The 24,915-nt window shown below is 38.9% G+C and overlaps 1 protein-coding gene across 3 annotated transcripts in view; it reads right to left on the reverse strand.

The window, feature by feature from the left end:
• Positions 1 to 24,915, reverse strand: part of LOC133658222 (neprilysin-like) — a 160,044-nt gene that overhangs the window by 112,717 nt on the left and 22,412 nt on the right. For 2 of the 3 annotated variants that reach the window (XM_062060004.1, XM_062060005.1), the window contains exons 2-3: positions 15,748 to 15,924; positions 6,933 to 6,968 (exon numbers count right to left, since the gene is read on the reverse strand). The exons of the other annotated variant lie outside the window; for it this stretch is intronic. In XM_062060004.1, the coding sequence (XP_061915988.1) occupies positions 6,933 to 6,968; positions 15,748 to 15,924 (213 nt within the window). The remainder of the gene's footprint in view (positions 1 to 6,932; positions 6,969 to 15,747; positions 15,925 to 24,915) is intronic. 3 annotated transcript variants of the gene reach the window in all.

Consider the following 24,915-nt stretch of genomic DNA (forward strand, 5'->3'; position numbering starts at 1 on the left):
AGCAATATATTTTATGGTAACATTGTGAAATGTACTGTGGTTTTTACAGCATTATTCTCTAAATGAAATACACAGTACTTTTTTTTACTGTAATAAACTCTGATGCCGTTTTAGCATTTACAGTAATACACCGAAAAATCTACAGTTGCTGATTTGCGGTAAGAGAACAACAACAAACAAACTGGCAGCTCAGGTGCCAAAATGTTACTGTAAAATTGCATTTTTTTTAAAATTTACAGTAAAAAAACAAATGTAAATTTTACAGTAAAATTCTGGCAACTGAGCGGCCTTGTTTTTTTACCATAAAAACAGCAGTACTGTGTTTCAATTTACAGTAATATACACTACATTTTGAGCAGAAATTATTGCAATTTACGATGTTTTTTTTACATTTTAGTTTTTTTTTAATCTACTAATAAAATACATTTAAAAAATGGTGTAATTATAGTATTAATTGTTAGAAGCGGCCCAAACATGACTGCAATGTGGCCCTCTGTGAAAACAACTTTGACACCTCTGTTCTATTACATATTGCAATGAAAACGCGTTATTAAAAGGCTGAGATCATACCCACCCGATTTCCTCAGGATTCTCTCTTTTGAGCACTTCTTTCCCTTCTCATATTTTACCAGTTTTTTAACTTTATTTCGGGGGAGCAAAAAAATGGTGCTGCCAAAGCAAGACAGCTTCCAGTCCCCCCCTCCCCCCATGGTGTGCACAATTAACTTATGCATGTGATCTCGATTAATATCACAGTTTTGTTGTATTGGTTTTACCTAACAGTTTTTTTAAGCATCTGTACAAAAAACTAAATGAACTAAATATTAATTGTATTAACATTTTTGAGTGAACAACAAAGCATATTAAATAAGATGAACCTTGAAAAAATTAAAAAATTTTACTCAAAAGTAAAACAAATGCAGAAAAACCAACAAAGTATAATTTTATTTAGTATAATTTACAGTCCTGAGTTTTTCAGAATACACACACAGCTTTCCAATTGGGGACAAAAATGACAGCCCCATAACAGTTCCAATTACCTTTTCTCTATAATGTTCGGATCTTCCCTTTTTAGGACAAAATCCCCATAGGTTTTTTTTGTTCTAATGGCTTGTCTGAATGAGGCGAGGACTCTAGAACTGAAGATTTATAATCTTTTCTACTAATGGATTCAGCACAAACAGTAGCAATACTGTTGCGGAGAGAAGACCGTGCCCTACAAGGTCTGGCGTTGTCTTTCTGGATCAGTGGTGTCAAACATAATGCCCGTGGGCCGGATCAGGCCCGTGGACAGGTTTTATCCGGCCCGCGGGATGAGTTTGCTAAGTATAAAAATGAACCAAAATTTTTGAATGAAAGAAACTGCTGTTCTAAATGTGTCCACTAGATGTCACAATAGCAATTATTTGCATCTTTGTAGATTATGCTACATATGTAAAAAAAAATAAAATAAACCACATGATGTTAGTGCACCAGTTAAGGAAAATGAGCAAACTTACATGAATGACATCCTGTAATTTGATTTTGATATAATTTTGTTATCGTAATAGATTGAAAATTAACACCAATGAGTTGACTGATGAACATTATCACATAATGTATTCAGAAAATATAAATAACGACAAATAAAGATAGAATACTATTAACCGCAACATGTAAGTGTAAAAAAAAACAAAAAAACATTATGATTTGTACATTTTCAGAATTTTCTTGTTCTATTTTTAAACAAAGAAAACAATCTGAATTTGTCTTTATTTTTAAGTTATCGTGCCGTGATTTTACCTGTCCGGCCCACCTGGGAGTAGATTTTTCTCCATGTGGCCCCCGATCTAAAAATAGTTTGACACCCCTGTTCTAGATGGTCCTTCTACACACATGATAGTGTCCACCTTGCTGCCTCTCACTGGCGGAGTTGTTTGGGAATTATCCAATGAAACCAACATTTTACTGACCGGGGTGTTTCGGACACACACACACACATTCGTCCACACTCTCGTTCCTGGCACCTCTTGTTATCATCAAAACCCGAGAAAATGTGATGTGTATTTGCAAAGATAGAAAAAAAAAACACAGGGTGTACTCATCGTGTTTTGTCCTTGAACAGAACAAAGTGAACAGGCAGTGAGACTCCCTGTGCATTCCACTCGCTTTAAGGTGGAACATGTTCTCGATAAAGATACAAAACACCAAAGTCCCTCAAAAAGTGACTTTTTAAAAAATGTGTGTGTGAGTGTGTGTACCCTCCCCTCAATCTGTGTGTAAATGTGTACACTGCCCCATGTTACTTCATCATACACATGTCCCCATTTCGACTGAATGTTTCTGACAAAAGTGTATTACTTCTCCTGGTTGATTATACAAAACCCAAAACCAGTGAAGTTGGCACGTTGTGTAATTCGTAAATAAAAACAGAATACCGTATTTCCTTGAATAGCCGCAGGGGTGTTAATTAATTTAAAACCTCCTGTCACTCCTGCGTTTACCGGAAACCGGCGGGATGGCCGTGCATGCGCTAATTATTTTAAAACCTCTTCTCACTCCGGCGTTTCCCAAGAGGAATCCATAAAATGTAGACGTGCGCTTTGAGTGTGATGTAAGCATACCATCATGAAAAGCACATTTAATTAAAAAAAAACGTTATTATGGTCTTACCTGTACTTATAAATGGAGTCCATTTGCAGCTCCTTCTGACCAAAAGCATCGATAACTTGTTTATAGATAGAAGTCTTCATTATTTTCTTTTTTCCGTTTTAAAAGTCTCTGTCTCGATGGAGATATTCCTTTAATTATTACCTCCTGCTTCCATTGAAAGTCCAGTTTAGAAAACTGTTTTATTTTAGATACCCTCCTTGTTAAAAGGAAGAGAAAAAAATCTCTTGCTGCGTGTGTTCACTTCTTCTGCAGTACCGGAAGTCGCAAGAAGGATCACTAGCGCGGCAGCGCCCTCTACCACCAGGAGGCGGGAGTCATTTAATGACTTATACAGTATTTCACACACGCAGCTACGGTATATTAATAAAACATAGCTGCTTACTGTTCTCTTTAACATACTGTACCGGTATTCAATAGCTTGGACCTTAAATCCTACTGAATAGCTCTTTATCTGTTTTCCTTTGTGCGATTGTAAACTACTGAAAGCAGCTTCCTCCATTTTGAAAATGAGGACAGATGCGTCACTCGTGACGTAACGAATTTGACCCGGTGGAAGTTCTAGCCATATGCTAAATATTTTGCGAAACGAGTTTGACCCGGTGAAAATTATAGACATGCGATAATAAAATTAATATTTTGCGAAACGAATTTGATCCGGCTTCAATAATAAACCGGCGATAAGGCCAAGCATGCGTTAATTATTTTGAGGAACGAGTTTGACCCGGCAGTAATTCTAGACGTGCGAATACTATATTCCCTGCGCCAATTCAAGGAAATACGGTACAATGATTTGCAAAACCTTTTCAACTTACATTCAATGGAATAGGCTACAAAGACAAGATATTTAATGTTCTAACTGAGAAACTTTTTTTTTGTGTGTGCAAATAATCATTAACTTATAATTTAATGGCAGCAACAAATTGCAAAAAAGTTGACACAAGGGCATTTTTACCACTGTGTTACATGGCCTTTCCTTTTCAACACTCAGTAAACATTTGGGAACTGAGGAGACCCATTTTTGAAGCTTTTCAGGTGGAATTCTTTCCCATTCTTGCTTGATGTACAGCTTAAGTTGTTCAACAACTCCGTTGTCGTATTTTAGGCTTCATAATGCGCCACACATTTTCAATAGGAGACAGATCTGGCCTGCCTGTAACACGTCGCTTGGTATTGCCGTGCTGTAATAAGCAGGGGCGTCCATGATAACGTTGCTTGGATGGCAACATATGTTGCTCCAAAACCTGTATGTACCTTTCAGCATTAATGGTGCCTTCACAGATGTGTAAGTTACCCATGCCTTGGCCACTAATACCCCCACCATACCATCACAGATGCTGGCTTTTGAACTTTGTGCCTATAACAATCCGGATGGTTCTTTTCCTCTTTGTTCCGGAGGACACAACGTCCACAGTTTCCAAAAACAATTTGAAATGTGGACTCGTCAGACCACAAAACACTTTTCCACTTTGCATCAATGAAGCGGCGGCATTTCTGGGTGTTGTTGATACATTTGCATAGTAGAGTTTTAACTTGCACTTACAGATGTAGCGACAAACTGTATTTACCGATAGTGGTTTTCCAAAGTGTTCCTGAGCCCATGTGGTGATATCCCTTACACACTGGACAATTTGCTCGCGCATTTGTTCTCAAAGTGGTGACCCTCGCCCCATCCTTGCTTGTGAATGACTGAACATTTCACGGTAGCTGCTTTTATACCCAATCATGTCACCCACCTGTTCCCAATTAGCCTGTTCACCTGTGGGATGTTCCAAATAAGTGTTTGCATTCCTCAACTTTCTCAGTCTTTTTTGCCACTTGTGCCAGCTTTTTTGAAATGAGCTAATATTTGCAAAAAATTTAGGTTTTTTTTATCTTGTCTTTGCAGTCTATTCAATTGAATATAAGTCGAAAATGATTTGCAAATCTTTGTATTCTGTTTTTATTTACGATTTACAAAACGTGCCAACTTCACTGGTTTCGGGGTTTGTAAAAAAAACATTCAGAAAGTGGTGTGCCCTCAAGTTTTTTTTGCCATATGTCCCCAAAGGTGGCCTTGGTAGGAATTTGTGTTTGTCCAGTGATACAAGACCCAAAAAAAACCAAATTGCCCCATCTAGGATAACAAATATGTTTTCAAATGTTAACATTACCATTTTCAAAGGATGGTACTGCATACATTGTTAACATTACTGCTACTTGCAAATAGGTACCATATTTAATAACAATACAGATGAACTAGTTTCAAGTTGAAATATCACTAATATAAACTGCTCATTATATGTGTACTTTATTCAAATGTGACAGGTACCATCCCTTGTGAGCAAAAAACGCCACAAAATCTGATCCAGAAAATCTGTATTTTCGGGCCCTTAAGCATCACATTCCCTGAGAAAAAGCTCATTGTTCTCAACCGGGGGTAAGCACCCCGCGGCTCTCGAGCCGCATGATTAATAAATGATAAATGGGTTATACTTGTATAGCGCTTTTCTACCTTCAAGGTACTCAAAGCGCTTTGACACTATTTCCACATTCACACACACATTCACACACTGATGGAGGGAGCTGCCATGCAAGGCGCTATCCAGCAGCCATCAGGAGCAAGGGTGAAGTGTCTTGCCCAAGGACACAACGGACGTGACTAGGATGGTAGAAGGTGGGGATTGAACCCCAGTAACCAGCAACCCTCCGATTGCTGGCCCGGCCACTCTACCAACTTCGAGCATTTTTAAAAAAGGATTGAAAATGGAAAAAGATGGGGGGGAATTTTTTTTTGTTTTGTTTGAGTATGTTTTTTTTTGTTTGAGGACAAACATGACACAAACCTTCCCAATTGTTAGAACGCCCACTGTTTAATATGTTTGTGTGTATGCTTCATTGATGAGAGTATTTGGTGAACATCGTTTTGTCCTACTAATGTTAGTGGTTCTTGAACTCAGCATTGTGTGGACTGTGACGCAACAGTTTGTTTACATGTAAAATCTTCCACTCCTTCTTTGTCTCATTTTGTCCACCAAAAGTTGCATGCTGTGCGTGAATGCACAAAGGTGCGCTTTGTTGATGTTATTGACTTGTTGGAGTGCTAATCAGCTTGCAGTGCACGACTGCAAGCTAATCAATGCTAACATCATGATGCCTCATTTGTAGCTATATTTGAGCTCATTTAATATCCTTTACTTTTATCCTCTTTGTATACATTTTTGTTTTAAATGTCTCATGACACATTATCTGTATGTAATATTGACTGCATTTCAGATAGTTGTTTGTGTGCATGTTGTTCCAGACCACAGCAAACATCACCTAGCTTGCCAAAGATTGTAATAAATCTATTAGAAGAAGACAGCCTGCCATTTCCTTTAACTTGGACACACACATCTATACCTTTGGCCATTAAAAGCCAGTAATTTCCAGGAGTTATCTCACCTTCTGAGTAGCCTCTGATTTACTAATGGTTTCTGATGTTGGAAAAAATGTGTAGAAAAAATATTACATTTCAACATTTCTGTCAACGAAGATTTGCTTCATCCTGCAACACATAGTCATTTTGATAGTAGGCTAATATAGCTAATATAGACACTTATGTCATGTGTTGCCTTTATTAAAAGACATATATACGGCTTTTAATTTTTTTGCGGCTCCAGACAGATATGTTTTTTGTATTTTTGGTCCAATATGGCTCTTTCAACAACAAAAACAAAGGAGCAATCCTCTCGTTTAACCCCCAACCTGATATTTGTCCAAGTTGTCCAAGTCAGTGAGGCGAGCCGCCATCGTTTCCTGAGGCCGCATGGCACACAAACACAATGTTTCACACTCTAGTGGTATAGTGAATAACATGCATACACAAGTAGACTTCAAAATAAACTATCCCTTTCAACCTGCCATAGATAAATAACCTGAACAAAACAGCGGATGAAGCTCATTCGCCAATTAAGACAGTTGTTTGGTTGTTTTTGAGCATGCATTGGGATGTGGTTTTATTTTTTGAGAGGCTGCAGAGGGATCTCTCATGACGGTGGTTGTCAGTCAAATGTGACAGAAGTAGGTCATTAATCTACAGAAATATATCCAAATTTACAGGCTGGAATTACAGAATACAGCAATGAATTACCATGTTATTAAATGTAGTCTGAGGTGAGATTAAAATCAATTTGTTTCTGTGCAGCATGACTGAAGTGGCAATTTATGAAATTATGTTTGAAGTCATTTTATGTCAGTCATTCTCCCCTTCTCTCAAAAGCCATGCCTCAGAATAACACACAAAGAAGACAAACAGTGCTTACCTGACTGAGTACAGTCAGCTGTAGTGCAGATTTCTTCTAGAGGAGAAGACAAAATAAATCACAGTAAATATTTGCAGTTATGATTCATTATGTAAAATACGTATGAAATATAAATCCCTTTGTGTGCTAAACTTCTGACCCTCATCAAACTCAACACACATGCTGCCAGTTTAATGACTTTCAAAATGCGTGCACGCTCCACAAACATCTTCTTTTTTTTTTTTTTGTGCAGGGCAGCCAAAGATAATGTACTAAGGATATCCATCCATCCATTTACAGGGGCTGCCGGGGGGCTGGAGCCTATCCCAGCTGGGTACAACCTAGCAGCTTCTGTCTCTGCATAATGTATGCAGTATCTGGATATGCATAAATGAACCCTTTGAAATACTGTATATTACCGGTATACTGTTTTTGATAACCACCTTTGATAACAGTTCATCTTAGATGAACTCGGGCTCAGCAAAGCCGGCGGCGTTTCTGGGTGTTGTTGATAAATGGCTTTCGCTTTGCATCGTAGAGTTTTAACTTGCACTTACAGATGTAGCGACAAACTGTAGTTACTGTCAGTGGTTTTTTCAAGTGTTCCTGAGCCCATGTGGTGATATCCTTTACACACTGATGTCGGTTTTTGATGCAGTACCGTCTGAGGGATCTAAGGTCACGGGCATTGCCGCTTACGTGCAGTGATTTCTCCAGATTCTCTGAACGTTTTGGTGAAATCCCTAAATTCCTTGCATTTGCTCGTTGAGAAATGTTGTTCTTAAACTGTTCGACAATTTGCTCACGCATTTGTTTACAAAGTGGTGACCCTTGCCCCATCCTTGTTTCTGAATGACTGAGCATTTCATTAAAACTTGCTTTTATACCCAATCATGGCACCCACCTGTTCCCAATTAGCCTGTTCACCTGTGGGATGTTCTAAATAAGTGTTTGATGAGCATTCCTCAATGTTCTCAGTCTTTTTGGCACTTGTGCCAGCTTTTTTGAAACATGTTGCAGTGATCAAATTCTAAATGAGCTAATATTTGCAAAAATGACAAAGTTTACCCGTTCGAACGTTAAGTATTTTGTCTTTGCAGTCTATTCAATTGAATATAGGTTGAAAAGGATTTGCAAATCATTGTATTCTGTTTTTATTCACCGTTTACTAGGGGTGTAACGGTACACAACAATTTCGGTTCAGCGCGTACCACGGTTTAGAGGTCACGGTTCGGTTCATTTTCGGTACAGTAAGAAAACAACAAAATATACATTTTTGGGTTATTTATTTACCAAATTTGCAAAATCTTCCACTAAAAATATTTTTCTTAGTGGAATATTTGATGTGAAGTAATCAGAACCTTGGATAGGTCAATAATTCATAATAACATTGATTTTGATTCAATGTTATGTTTTTGTTTATTTTAATAGTATTTTTAGAATGTGCCGTGGGCCTTTAAAACATTAGCTGTGGGCCGCAAATGGCCTCCGGGGCACACTTTTGACACCCCTGCTATAGATAATAAAAAATTAAATCTGATAAATCTATGGATAAAACGACACATGCGCGTTTATCATAACTCTCTCGCTCTCTCTGTCTCTGCCCCTCCCTCACGAATGCTGCTGCACGCACAATTTGTTTTGTTTTCAACCCCTTCTTAACCCTGAACGTACATTGAAAATACACGCAACCCTAACTCAAACGTTTGAGGCATTTAAGAAACTCCACCCTGACAGCTCTGCAAAAGAGGACATGTCCGGTGAAAAGAGGACGTATGGTCAGTTTATCGTAACCCGTTAGCTGCTAGCATGCCGTGTGTTGTATTGTGTACACAACGTACGTTACGCTACTTAATATGTCCGTGTGGAAACTCGTTCGGTACACCTCCGAACCGAACCGGAACCCCCGTACCGAAATGGTTCAATACAAATACACGTACTGTTACACCCCTACCATTTACACAACGTGCCAACTTCACTGGTTCTGGGTTTTATATAAAGACAGTAATAAAGGATGTGGGTTACTAAAAATACATTTAAATTCACTATAAAATCAGATATTTGCATTAAATGGGAGTTGAGCACTTAGACCTGCAGTGTAAATCCTGGCATTGATCCAAAGTAAAAGTACTCCCTATAGACAGAGATAAAGGAATATACCAGAGGGGTCCAACATCGATACATTTTGTACATTAAAGATACTAAAACCAATACAATGTGGGTCAATCAACATATGCTAACAATCTGAACAAAACATGCACATTAAGGCTGCAGCTAACGATTATTTTTCTATCGATTAATCTATAGATTATTTTTTCGATTAATCGGTTAATCTATAGATTATTTTTTCGATTCGTCTATAGATTATTTTTCCTTTTACCGATTATTTTTTATTTTATTTTATTTAAAATGAAGATGAACAAATAAAAGTAGGCCAGTTTTTTCAAAAGGCATGGCTTTTATTTACAAAAAAAAAAGTATGGCCACTCAGTCAACATTGACAACAACATGACAAAATATTCTGTAACAATGTAAACATTTAAAACTTTTAACATTTAACAAAATTAAAAGTAGCTTATTTGCTTTTTAATGTGCAAATATAAAAGTAAACATCCAGTGCAAATCTTAATATTCTGCAATAGTATAAGCATTTCAAAAGTAAAAGTATTGCTTATTTTGCTTTAAAATGTGCAAAAATAAAGATAAACATCCAATACAAAAAAGTGCAAAACGAAATATTCTCTAACAAAAGTGTAAACATTTCAACAAAAGTGAAAGTATTGCTTATTTGCTAAAATGTGCAAAAATAAAGATAAACATCAATACAAAAAAGTGCCAATCTAAATATTCTGGAGGACTGTAAACATTAAGTATTGCTTTTAAAATGTGCAAAATAAACATCCAGTCCAACACAGTACACAATAACCAATTCTACTCATTCCAGTGAGTGACTAACAGTTGTAATGAAGAAAGGTTAGCATGTCTACATGCTCTGGTTCTTTTCTTGTTTACAATATTCCCAGCAGCTGAAAATAGGCGCTCAGAAGGGGTCGATGTGGCTGGAACTGAGAGGTAATTAGCCTTCACCTCAAACCAGGACTGCGAGTGAGCTGAGCTGCAGTTTAAATTTCTAGTAGGTCAACGGGCTCATAGTGATGTTACTAGTAGTTGACTGGGAGGTGTTTATTATCATTTGGGGAGAGTCCACTGCCCGATGCTCACCTGCTAAACACCTATCTGCTCCACGCTGAAGCGCTGACTACATGCGCTCTGAATACGCACTGCTGATTGGCTGATAATGCTTCGTGTGTACCAATCAGATGGTTGTGTGGGTGGGACAATGCTGCGTGTGTACCAATCAGATGGTTGTATGGGTGGGACAATGCTGCGTGTGTACCAATCAGATGGTTGTGTGGGTGGGACAATGCTGCGTGTGTACCAATCAGATGGTTGTGTGGGTGGGACAATGCTGCGTGTGTACCAATCAGATGGTTGTGTGGGTGGGACAATGCTGCGTGTGTACCAATCAGATGGTTGTATGGGTGGGACAATGCTGCGTGTGTACCAATCAGATGGTTGTGTGGGTGGGACAATGCTGCGTGTGTACCAATCAGATGGTTGTATGGGTGGGACAATGCTGCGTGCTGAGACAGAAGCAGAAGGAGCAAAGCAGCTTGTTAAGACTTTAGCAGCTAAAGTTAGCTTTAGCTTAGAAACTCGTTCGGTACAACCCCGTACCGAACCGAAAGCCCCGTACCGAAACGGTTCAATACAAAACACATAACGTTACACCCCTAGCAGATACAAATGACACATTCATGTTTTTGTGTAATGATGACAACGTATGCTAACGCGGACGATTGACTAGTTGATGGTTGATGGTTTTCTTTTCAAATGTTCGTTCATAGCCGTTGTGCTGCTATGATAGGCCATTTACGCTCGACACAGTGTGCGTACAACAACATTATTAGGCTGTGTATTGAAATACTCCCACACTTTTGACGACTTTTGGCGTGCGTTTTTCCCCTCGCTTGCACAGTCTGCTTTGCGCTCCGCCATGACGGTAGTGTGACGTAATTATGCGACGCGTCGACGCACAAAAACGGCGTCGACGTATTTACATAACCGATGACGTCGACTACGTCGACGCGTCGTTTCAGCCTTAATGCACATCTTACCTTTGTGTCGTTGGTGACAAAGAAAATTAGTGAGATCTAATCTAACCCTTTTGAGATATTAAAGTTCTTCTTTGTATTACTCCTTATTAATATTACTATTTTTCGGTGAATTAAAACCTTTTTGAGGGCTTTCGCGCACTCGAAAATTTAGCATTGCACAGATTGTCGGCCATTGTGGTTGTTAATTCCAATTCCCATGGACTTTGGCCATTAGCATTTTTTTTTTGTGTGTGTGTTTAATGTTCCAATGCGGGACTTGTTTTGAGAATGTGTCAGGGGTCAATAAAAAATAAGCTGCGGTCCGCAAAAGTGGCAAAAGCCTGGAAATAATGTGCAACAATAAGGCATTACATACGATACAAGTTTGGACACACCTTCTCATTCAATGGGATTTCTTTATTTGCATGACTATTTACATTGTAGATTGTCACTGAAGGCATCAAAACTATGAATGAACAAGTGGAGTTATGTACTTAACAAAAAAAGGTGAAATAACCGAAAACATGTTTTATATTCTATTTCTTCAAAATAGCGACCCTTTGCTCTGATTACTGCTTTGCACACTCTTGGCATTCTCTCAATGAGCTTCAAGAGGTAGTCACCTGAAATGGTTTTCACTTCACAGGTGTCATAGTTTTGATGCCTTCAGTGACAATATACAATGTAAATAGTCATGAAAATAAAGAAAACGCAGTGAATGAGGAGAAGGTGTGTCCAAACTTTTAGCCTGTATTGTATTTTCTGATAAATGTATTTCAATGTTGACAGAAAAATGCAAATGCAGTTCTTTACTCAATATTATTGCTTTCTGACAAGCTTTTTTGTCATTAAAACATACTTGCCAACCCTCCCGTTTTTAGCGGGAGAATCCCGGTATTCAGCGCCTCTCCCGACAAACTCCCGGTATTCAGCCGGAGCTGGAGGCCACGCCCCCTCCAGCTCAATGCGGACCTGAGTGGGGACAGCCTGTTCTTACATCCGCTTTCCCACAATATAAACAGCTTGCCTGCCCAATGACGTCATAACATCTAGGGCTTTTAGAGAGCAGAGTGCACAACTGCGCACACAACAAGGAGACGTTCGAAGGGGAAGGTGTATGTTGCCTGTAAATATGTAGAACAGACTTATCCATTGAACACGGTGGCCGAAATGATATACTCATCATGAACGGAGAAGTTAAACAGGACAATACTGCCATCTAATGGATAGCCACCGGAACACTGAAATTCAAGTATTTATTTTATGTAAATAAAATAAATATATATATATATATATATATATATATATATATATATATATATATATATATATATATATATATATATATATATATATATATATATATATAGCTAGAATTCACTGAAAGTCAAGTATTTCATACACACATATATATATATATATATATATATATATATATATATATATATATATATATATATATATATATATATATATATATATATATACATATATATATATATATATATATATATATATATATATATATATATATATTTATATATATATATATATATATATATATATATATATATATATATATATATATATATATATATATATATATATATATGTATATATATATATATATATATATGTATATATATATATGAAATACTCGAGTTGGTGAATTCCCCCCCCCCCCCGACCAAGCCCCCCTCCCACCTCCCGATATTGGAGGTCTCAAGGTTGGCAAGTATGCATTAAAACCATTTTAAAAAGAAATTCTACAAAAGCCAAACTAAAATATCAGCTAGTCCTTTCGACCTCTGATTCCAAAGCAGGTTTTCCATTAGTTTGTTGGTAAACAATAGTAACAATAATATGACGAAGGGTCAGTTGTGTAATAATGTGTCACCCCCAGGAATTTGCGGGCTTTTTTTGTGATTGTTGAAGCCTAGAATGCCTACCGTATTTTACGGACAATATGGCGCACCGGATTATAAGGTGCATTGTCCCGTACATTCAGTATATCAGTATGTGGAATTAAATGATGGAATGGATTAAGCAAAGAAATCAAACCATGTACTAATATGATCCACTTCAAGAAACTCTTTAAACTTAAAGTGTTTACAAAGTACAAAGAAGAAGAACCATGATAAACATTCTGAATGTATCTCCTCCATCCGTTCATTTTCTAGATAATCTTACCATCTCACCATATGAAATGTAACTTACTTCATCGAGTATTATTTATTTATTTTCATTGTGATTACTTATGGAGTATATTGTGAATAAATTGAGAACAGGAAGTGAACAAAAGTTTTAGCAACTGTTATGTAAAGGAAAAGGGGTAGGATTAAATAAGCTCTGCTTCTTCATACTCCTTTTCGAACATGTTGAATAAAGAAACTGGAAATTGTGATGTATCATCCAAATAAACTCAAACTCAAGTCACAGCAGCTCAGACAGGCACCAAGCAGTGTGGGTGAGGAGCGTTTCCACAGAGTGTTTCCAGAGCGGCCAGCCTGAAATGCGGGTGTCAGGGACAGACGCGGAAGGAGATTTTTACAACAAAGCTCTAAAGCTTAGTGATATATCAGATATATCAGATTGTAGGTGTTTTGTTTTTTTTACCCTCCACGTTCATATTGCGCTGTGTTTGTTGCATTTTTGTTGCGTTTCGCTTGATTGTAAAATATGTTGAACAAGAGGGGGTGTGACGTTCATATGTTGTCAATATTCAGTGTTTTATCGTTCATATAGTTAATATTTTAAATCCCACATTCTTTATTTTCATGTACATTCTGGGTGTCTCATTCAGTAAAAAAAAAAAATGCCATTCCGTTTTTTAAGGCGGTCTGTCATAACGTTTTTAGCTTCCAATCAGACATTATTGTGTGGTTTTGTATTAGTGTTCTTAAAAATAGAGGTACCGGCCCCCAGACACATTTTTTTCTCAAAATTTGGCCCCCCGAGGCAAAATATTTGCCCAGGCCTGCTGTAGATTAAAGGCCTACTGAAATTATTTTTTTTAATTTAAACGGGGATAGCAGATCCATTCTATGTGTCATACTTGATCATTTCGCGATATTGTCATATTTTTGCTGAAAGGATTTAGTATAGAACAACGACGATAAAGATTGCAACTTTTGGTATCTGATAAAAAAAGGCTTGCCCCTACCGGAAGTAGCGTGACGTAGTCAGTTGAACATATACGCAAAGTTCCCTATTGTTTACAATGATGGCCGCATGAAGTGAGAGAGATTCGGACCGAGAAAGCGACAATTTCCCCATTAATTTGAGCGAGGATGAAAGATTTGTGGATGAGTAAAGTGCAAGTGAAGGACTAGTGGGGAGTTGAAGCTATTCAGATAGGGAAGATGCTGTGAGAGCCGGGGGTGACCTGATATTCAGCTGGGAATGACTACAACAGTAAATAAACACAAGACATATATATACTCTATTAGCCACAACACAACCAGGCTTATATTTAATATGCCACAAATTAATTCTGCATAAAAACACCTGCGTGTTTGTTACGCTAGCTCCTAGCTCCTCTGCTAGCTCCTAGCTCCATAGAACACGCCAATACAATTCAAACACCTGATCAACACACACAATCACTCAGCCCAAAAGACCGTTCACCTAACCCAAGGTTCATAAAGCTTATATATTTCAAAAAAAGTTACGTACATACGCAAAAAAAAGTTGCGCACATACGGTCAAGCGATCAAATGTTTAGAAGCCAAAGCTGCATACTCACAGTAGCACGTCTGCGTCTTTGTCATCCAAATCAAAGTAATCCTGGTAAGAGTCTGTGTTGTCCCAGTTCTCTACAGGCGTCTGTGTATCGAAGTCAAAAGTCCTCCTGGTTAGAGTCTCTGTTATCCGAGTTCTTCCATCTTGACTGCATCTTTCGGGAATGTAAACAAAGAAGCGCCGGCTGTGTACTGTTGTTGCTGACTACGTTCGAAAAATACGTCCATTTCGCACCGACAACTTTCTTCTTTGCTTGCTCAGCTTCCTTCTCCATAATGCAATGAACATGATTGCAACAGATTCACGAACACAGATGTCCAGAATACTGTGGAATTATGAAATGAAAACAGAGCTTTTTCGTATTGGCTTCAATGTGGAAGGCATACCCGTGTTCGCCGGGCCACGTCACGCGCATACGTCATCCTCAGAGGCGTTTCGAACCGGAAGTTTAGCGGCAAATTTAAAATGTCACTTTATAAGTTAACCCGGCCGTATTGGCATGTGTTATAATGTTAAGATTTCATCATTGATATATAAACTATCAGACTGCGTGGTTGGTAGTAGTGGGTTTCAGTAGGCCTTTAAACAGTGTTTATAAGATAAAATGGATAATAAAATGTGTTGGGTTTTTTTTTGGTAATTCTAACAATACGAACAACTCTAAAATCCTCTTTCACGGCTCAGTCTTACTTTCATGCTTTGACGGTGTCCTGATTAAGTTCCGCACAGCAACACAAGTCACCGCTCTTCACCGAACACCTCCATTTGTGCCTTCAACCATGCCCTCAGCTGGAAGTGAGGGTCTGTGCACACTAAGTCGAAGTGAGGCGGACCCTGAAAGCTCTAAAGGGTTGACTTCACCCTTTGTTGGTAAGAGGTGGAAACCAAAACCAAAGACCTGCTCCCACATAACCTTGTTTTCACATTTAAACACTCACCGGTCCTCTGTGTGGCATAGAAAATGACGAGGGCCATGATGACAATGAAGAATAAGGAGACGACCGTGATTAGGCCGATCTCCAGGGTGGTCCAGTGGGGTTTCTTGGCCGACTTGGGGGGGGTGTTGTCGGTCATTGTCATTGGGTCTCCTTCTGCTGATAACTGTATGGAATCACCTGAAGAATATTATTCAACAATGTTAGTCATCTGCTTTGACTTTATTTGAAGGAAAGCTTGTCGGTCAGTTTTAAAACAAATTTTACACAAATATGCTTGTCAGTCCCCAAAAGGTGTGTATCAATTTTTGTAGTGATTTGGCTAATCACCCTTAAGATACAATGGGTGTTGTGCGAGAAATTTCTAATCAGTTCAATTGATCGGATCAAACTTTAGGCTTTAATAACAATGCCACCAACAACAATAACAATGGCACATGTTTTGACTAGTGCGACCACTAACCACTAATCTTTTGATTAGTCAACTAATCCGAACAACTAATTACATGCAAATGTAATCATTTAGTGCAGTGTTTTTCAACCTTTTTTGAGCCAAGGCACATTTTTTGCCTTGAAAAAATCCGGAGGCACACCACCAGAAGAAATCATTAAAAAACAAAACTCAGTAGACAATAAAAAGTCGTTGTCGCAATTGTTGGGTATGACTTTAAAGCATAACCAACCATGCATCACTATAGCTCTTGTCTCAAAGTAGGTGTAGTGTCACGACCTGTCACATCACGCCGTGACTTATTTGGAGGTTTTTGGTGTTTTCCTGTGTGTAGTGTTTTAGTTCTTGTCTTGCGCTCCTATTTTGCTGGCTTTTTCTCTTTTTTTTGGTATTTTCCTGTAGCAGTTTCATGCCTTCTTTTGAGCGATATTTCCCGCATCTACTTTGTTTTGGCAATCAAGAATATTTCAGTTGTTTTTATCCTTCTTTGTGTGGACATTGTTGATTGTCATGTCATGTTCGGAAGTACATTGTGGATGCCGTCTTTGCTGTCGTCCAGCATTCTGTTTTTATTTACTTTGCAGCCTGTTCGGTTTTAGTTTCGTTCTGCATAGCCTTCCCTAAGCTTCAATGCCTTTTCTTAGGGGCACTCACCTTTTGTTTATTTTTGGTTTAAGTATTAGCCACCTTTTTACCTGCACGCTGCCTCCCGCTGTTTCCGACATCTACAAAGCAATTAGCTACTAGCTGCCACCTACTGATATGGAAGAGTATTACAGTACAGACATCACTCAACAACAACACATTAATTTGCAGACTATAATTACTGGTTTGCAAAAAATATTTTTAACCCACGGCACACCAGACTGTATCTCACGGCTAGTGTGCCGCAGCACAGTGGTTTAAAAACACTGATTTAGCGCTCGCAATGTGATCTTTTAGCCTGAAATTGTTTGCAGCTGCTGTTTGTGCATAGATATTTAGCACGTGTAACTGTTACCATTGTAATGATAAACTGCGGTAAAATTATTGACATTTATTATTACCCCTTCAATTTTTAATTATTGTGGAAAAAAAGATTACTACTCCCAAAATGATACTGCTCATTTCCCGGAGAAGCAGCTAGCGCGCTAATGGCTGGCTGAATGCTAACATGAATGCAGGACACATTAATATCACAAATGTCATAGATCAGGGGTCGACAACCCGCGGCTCCGGAGCCGCATGCGGCTCCTTGACCACTCTGATGCGGCTCAGCCACATACATGCCGACCCCCCCGATTTTCCCAGGAGACTTATGGATCTCAGTGTCTCTCATAGATTACTCCCAGGGAAAAAATAATCCTATTTACACTCTAATTACTAAATAAAGGGCGTGCCCTAATTGCACTGCAGTAATTGTCCTCTATAGCATTTACATACAGCGTGCCAGTCCAGCCACATGTCGCATGTTGTTATTACTTGCACACACAGGAGACAGCAAAGCATACTTACTCATCAGCCACACAGCTTACACTGACGGTAGCCGTATCAAACAACTTTAACATTGTTACGTTACAAATATGCGCCACACTGTGAACCCACACCAAAAAAGAATGAAAAACACATTTCTGGAGAACATCCCACCGTAACACAACATAAACACAACACAACCATTACCCAGAATCCCATGCAGCCCTAACTCTTCCGGTCTACATTATACACCCCCCCGCTACCACCAAATCCCCCCACACATCAACCTCTCCCCCCCCCCCCCCTCTCCGTGCGTTGGTTGAGCGGAAGAGTTAGGGCTGCATGGGATTCTGGGTATTGGCACCGTCAGTGTAAGATGTGTGGCTGCTGAGTTAGTACGCCTTGCTGTCACTTACGTGAGCAAGCTGAAATTGCATTCTACGTGTGGTTGAGCAGGTACACCGTTAGGGCGGGCTGTAGAGGGCGCCAAATGCAGTGTCATCACGCTCTGATATTCGGGAGTCTCCCGGGAAAAATGAGAGGGTTGGCAAGTATGACGCTATCAAGCGCCATTCATTCAAAACTCGCGGGCTGCACTAACATCAAATTTCCACATTAAAGTGCGTGCCGGTGCGTGTGTCGGAGACCCCTGGTTAACATAGCACAAAGCATTTAAGCTTTGTATGCGGTGTTTTTCATTTTAAATTTAAATTTTTTTTTTGTGGCTCCCATTACTTTCTTTAATTTGTGAAACTTGCCAAAATGGCTCTTTGAGTGGTAAAGGTTGCCGACCCCTGTCATAGATAAATATATTTAAATACCCCCAAAAATAATATGGCTTTTAAGAAGCCAACACAATATTTAATGTTCATTCTGGCAAGAAATATAATAACATAATATTGTGTGTCTATTTATATTTGTTATAAAAATAAAAATTAGAACCTGTTCAAAAAATTCCAACGTGTACTTTTTGAGCACATTCAACAAAACCGTGATAAGAGTAATCATTTTGCTGACAATAATGTTCATATAAAATTTGCATAACATTACAACCTTAACACGTGCAAACTTGCACAGTTACGCACAAATGGCTATAAAAAAGGAGGACATCAATGCAATGATAAATGATGGGGAGATTATCCTCTGAATGTGTGTGTTTGTGTGTGTGTGTGTGTGTGTGTGTGTGTGTGTGTCTGTGTCAACATGTTTGGACTGTAATAAAAACATTAGACACATCGTCTATTCAGCAATCACATTTTATATTGTTAGAATGGTAAATGGGTTGTACTTGCTTTTCTACCTTTTTTTAAGGAACTCAAAGCGCTTTGACACTATTTCCACATTCACCCATTCACACACACACATTCACACACTGATGGCGGGAGCTGCCATGCACGGCGCTAACCAGGCCCATCAGGATGAAGTGTCTTGCTCAAGGACACAACGGACGTGACTAGGATGGTAGAAGGTGGGGATTGAACCAGTAACCCTCAGATTGCTGGCACGGCCACTCTCCCAACTTCGCCACGCCGTCCCTCCTTAGAACCGCTAGGTGACTTAAGGCGCTGATTAAAACAAATGTAATTGATTCGTTTTGATGTCTGTTGGCATTTTTTAATGGCTTTTACTTTTTTCAGTGGTGAAAAAACGTTTTGCCTCTGGATCATCCTAGCGCCCATGTGTCAAAGTCAAGGCTCAAGCGTCTGCTGCGCGCAGCAAATATATGCCGCGCACCAAATCAAATCCCATCTGAATTCTAAACAAAATAAACATATTTATTCTATGTAATTTTGCAATGCAACTTTGAGTGACAGTGACAACAAGCGGCCCTAACGGTGTTCGTCAACACCGTTCAATTGAACACCGTTCAATTATTTTAACGTCTATCGAGATGCTTCGAGGCCAGGAATTATATCCATCACTTTATTGAGCAAAACTGTTTATATTCGGCCATAACCACACCAAAAACATGAGTAAAACACTTCTATCTCAAAAAACTAGTCATTTTCTGCCGTACAAACCAGGCCAAAACCAACTTGTCATCTGTCACCAACACGCATACCAGTAAACCACTGCTGCGTTTATGGCCACACAAAAAGTCGGACAACTCAAACATCACACAAAGTTACACTATGACTCCTCAGTCATACGTGTGCTTATTTTACTGTCATTTATTATTAATGTTAATTTATTTATATTAGTCATGGAATGCTGTTACATACACTATGTTGAAGTATTACTATTATTATTAATTATTATTATTATTATTTATCTTACGGTATATATCAAAAATAATATTGAGCAAAATTTAATTGAAATATTGTCGATGTGGCCCTCCAGCAGTGCTCGGGTTGCTCATGCGGCCCCCGGTAAAAATTAATTGCCCACCCCTGCCTTAGACATAGGGTGAGAAGCTCTGTCATCCGGGGGGAGCTCAAAGTAAAGCCGCTGCTCCTCCACATCGAGAGGAGCCAGATGAGGTGGTTCGGGCATCTGGTCAGGATGCCACCCGAACGCCTCCCTAGGGAGGTGTTTAGGGCACTTCCGACCAGTAGGAGGCCACGGGGAAGACCCAGGACACGTTGGGAAGACTATGTCTCCCGGCTGGCCTGGGAACGCCTCGGGATCCCCCGGGAGGAGCTGGACGAAGTGGCTGGGGAGAGGGAAGTCTGGGCTTCCCTGCTTAGGCTGCGGCCCCCGCGACCCGACCTCGGATAAGCGGAAGAAGATGGATGGATGGATGGATGGGTACCCCATCAAGTCATGGGGTCCCACAGTAAATTTTTGGATTCCCACTTTTTTGTAAGCGTTTTGAAAACAAATGATAAATGTATGCATTATACTGTTATAGCTCCCATTCTATATTGTGTTTTGGAAAACGGTTGTCATAAACGTTACTTAATTCATTAAAAAAAAAATAAAACAAAAGAAAACTATTTTTTATGTATATGTAAATGTAATCAGTTCATTCACTTTCTTCTTTCCTTCATGGATCTAACCTTTACCGCTGCCGGTATTTTTTTCTATATTTGTATTGTAATATTTTCAGAATGTGTTTATTCTATTTTTGGCCAAAGTAAGACAAAGAAAACAATCTGAAGTTGTCTTTATTTTTTAGTTTTAATGTCATGATTTTAATAGATTTTAATTCATTTTCCCCCATGCAGCCCTTGAGCTAAAATGAGTTTGACACCCCTGTCCGAGCGCACCATCGCATTTATCGCCGCACCCCAGAGTCCACCTTCTGTTGTCTAGATCGTGCTTCTGTATAGCCCAGACAAGGTGGGGTGGATTAAAGTTACGTATCCTCCAGACAACGTTGGAGCATGATGTCATGGATGCACAATTTTGTAGTTTGTACACTCAATTTTGTGCTTGTTTTGGGGGATCTTAGTAATTAGGCCCCGTGTCACTCGTTGCTAGCCTTTCTGCAGCATAGAGAAGCATATTCTTTTAGTTTACGTAAAAGTACATTTTCTACTTCAACGTTTTACCAAGATGTTTGCATACATTTTTGTGTGCGGTTGTAACAAGTAACAAACGAGTCCATCTGCCCATGTTCAATTCCACGTGATCAAGAGCCCAAATAAACAATCCCACACCATTGTTGCAGGAAAGTTGCAAGTGATATCACTTTGAAAGTGAGAGACACTATTAAATTCAAGAAAGAACTTGTAGTAAAGAACGAACATGATGTTTGCGTGGCTTTCCACTCCGGTCCTCCATTTCTGCTCATTGCCTTGTTCACCAAAAAAACTCTTTAGTAAAAGTGATGTTAAGGGTTCATTAATATACAAAACCCAAAACCAGGGAAGTTGGCTTTTTGTGTAAATAGTAAATAAAAACAGAATACAATGATTTCCAAATCCTTTTCAACCTATATTCAATTGAATACACTGCATTGACAAGATACTTAACGTTTAAAATGGTCAACTTTGTTATTTTTTGCAAATATTAGCTCATTTGGAATTTGATGCCTGCGACATGTTTCAAAAAGCTGGCACAAGTGGCAAAAAAGACTGAGAAAGTTGAGGAATGCTCATCAAACACTTATTTGGAACATCCCACAGGTGAACAGGCTAATTGGGAACAGGTGGGTGCCATGATTGGGTATAAAAGCAAGTTTTAATGAAATGCTCAGTCATTCAGAAACAAGGGTGGGGCAAGGGTCACCACTTTGTAAACAAATGCGTTAGCAAATTGTCGAACAGTTTAGGAATAACATTTCTCAACAAGCTATTCCAAGGAATTTCGCCATCTACGGTCCGTAATATCATCAAAAGGTTCCGAGAATCTGGAGAAGTCACTGCACGTAACGTTGAATGTCCGTGATCTTGAAACCCTCAGGAGATACTGCATCAAAAAGCGACATCAGTGTGTAAAGGATATCACCACATGGGCTCAGGAACACTTCAGAAAACCATTGTCAGTAACTACAGTTTGTTGTAACTACATCCGTACATTTTTCTAAATGTAAAAGACTTCCTTGTGGTCTACATAACATGTAATGGTGGTTCTTTGGTCAAAATGTTGCATAGATCATCTTCAAGCCGCTTTCTGACAGTCGCATCAGGATGCGCCGTTTTGTGGGCGGTCTTATTTACGTGGCTCACCTTCAGCAGCATCTTCTCCCCGTCATCTTTGTTGTAGCGGTGTAGCGTGCAAGGATGGGAGTGGAAGAAGTGTCAAAAGATGGAGCTAACCGTTTCAATGACATTCAGACTTTACTTCAATCAATAACGGAGCAGCATCCATCCGTGGCTCACTGGTGCAACAACAACGCCTGTGTCCCGTGAAAAAACGTCCGACCGGAACTCTCTAATAACTAAAGTTCCTTGGGTGAATAATGTAAACTCACTGCACCGGTATGTTTTAGCGCTTTCATGGCGAGTTTACTGATGTAAGAACTTTACAGTACTTTATATTAGAAATTGCAACAGCGAAGGATGAATGTCCCTTAACAAGAAGATAGTGAAAAAGAAGAAGCTTACCGACTACGGAGTCGGCACGGACTACAAAGGCGGATGCGCGCAATTTTTTAGGACTTATGCAGATCTCAAATACAGATCAGCAGGTACTAGAACAGGGGTGTCAAACGTAAGGCCCGAGGGCCGGATCAGGCCAGCGAACAGGTTTTATCCGGCCCGAGGGATGAGTTAGCTAAGTATAAAAATGAGCCAAAATTTTTGAATGAAAGAAACTGCTGTTCTAAATGTGTCCACTAGATGTCGCAATAGCAATTCTTTGTATCTTTGTAGAAGATGCTACATATGGAAAAAAAAAATAATGATACATTTTAAAAAACGCATGTTAATGCACCAGTCGAGGAAAATGAGCAAACTACATAAATAACATCCTATAATTTGATTTTTATCTTGATAGATTGAAAATTGCCACCAATGAGTTGACAGATGAACATTATCACATAATTTATTTAGAAAATTTAAATAACGACAAATAAAGATAGAATACTATTAACCGCAACATGCAAGTGTAAAAAAAACATTATGATTTGAACATTTTCAGAATGTGCTTGTTCTATTATTAAACAAAGAAAACAATCTGAAGTTTTCTTTATTTTTAATTTATTGTGTCGTGATTTTACTAGTCCGGCCCACTTGGGAGTAGATTTTTCTCCATGTGGCCCTCAATCTAAAATGAGTTTGACACCCCTGTACTAGAAGGTAAAAAAAAAGTTGCTTTTGCATTATATTGCGAAACAAAACACCACATAATGTGCAGGCAGGGCATGTGCAGGAGCCGGTTGTGAAGCAGATGACAGGTGAGTGGATACCTCAGCTGGAACGAGTTATCTAATCACCTGTCTCTTTATTAGCAGCATTGGTGACCGTGAAAGGGAGGAGGGAAAGCCGAAAGGCAGGAGCAGCTGGCGTGCTGAAGAAAAAGAGAGACTGAAAGAAATAAAACTAATTCTGTAACCTGGAAACTGGGCTTGGCCGTGTTCTGTCTGTCCTTAAGAACCCCCGCAACACAGTGTGTGTCACAGTCTTACCTTATACACACACCATAATAATACTCGTAAGTTTAATGCACCCACAATCCATCAAGCAGTGCGGCTTCATAGCTTACCAAAGTTGTACTAAAACATTTTGATAGATTTTTAGAGCGCCGTGTGTAATGTCCTATATTTTCAATGGAACATATAAAATGTTGGTGTTGTTTACTTGAGTCATATTGACATCATATTGCAGTCTACACGTATACCTTATGTTTGACTACCATCTACTGGTCACACTCATCCAAATAAAATTGATTCGAGGTCGGTAAGCAAAACCAGAATTATTCCGTACATTAGGCGCACCGGGTTTTAAGTCGCACTGTCAAGTTTTGAGAAAATGAAAAGGATTTTAAGTGTGCCTTATAGTCCGAAGAATACGGTAATCAAAGCTTTTTAAAAAAAAAGATTTTATGAATTAATAATTTTAGCCCTAAAATGTTCTCTATAAATGTTTTTTTGTGTTAATATTCTTGGTGACTGGAACAGATTTATTGGATGTACTGTACGTTATTTTTTATGGGAAAAATATTTTTGTTTTTCATATGATTGAGCCTTTGTCTAACCCAGTGTTTTTCAACCTTTCTTAGCCGAGGACAATTTTTTTTCATTGAAAAAATCCGGAGGCACACCACCAGCAGAAAATATAAAAAAAATTAACTCAGCAATTACTTTTGACAGTAAAAAGTCGTTCTCGCAATTGTTGGATATGAATTCAAACCATAACCAACCATGCATCACTATAACTCTTGTCTCAAAGTAGGTGTGCTGTCACGACCTGTCACATTACACTGTGACTTGTTTAGAGTTTGTTGGTGTTTTCCTGTGTGTAGTGTTTTAGTTCTTGTCTTGCGCTCCTATTTTGTTGTTGATTGTCATGTACGGATGTACTTTGTGGACGCCGTCTGCTCCACACGCTGTAAGTCTTTGCTGTTGTCCAGCATTCTGTTTTTGTTTACGTTGCAGCCAGTTCAGTTTTAGTTTCGTTTTGCATAGCCATCCCTAAGCGTTAATGCCTTTTGTTTATTTTTGGTTTAAGCATTAGATACCTTTTTACCTGCACGTTGCCTCCCACTGTCATCTGCATATTGTGATCACGACAAACCATGTTCCCGACATCTACAAAGCAATTAGCTACCTGCTGCCACCTACTGATATGGAAGAGTATTACACGGTTACTCTACCGATCCTAGACAGTACAAACACTGAACAATGGCACATTTGCGGATTATAATTACTGGTTTGCACAAAA

The sequence above is a fragment of the Entelurus aequoreus genome, linkage group LG10 (assembly GCF_033978785.1).
Source record: "Entelurus aequoreus isolate RoL-2023_Sb linkage group LG10, RoL_Eaeq_v1.1, whole genome shotgun sequence".
Taxonomy (NCBI): domain Eukaryota; kingdom Metazoa; phylum Chordata; class Actinopteri; order Syngnathiformes; family Syngnathidae; genus Entelurus; species Entelurus aequoreus.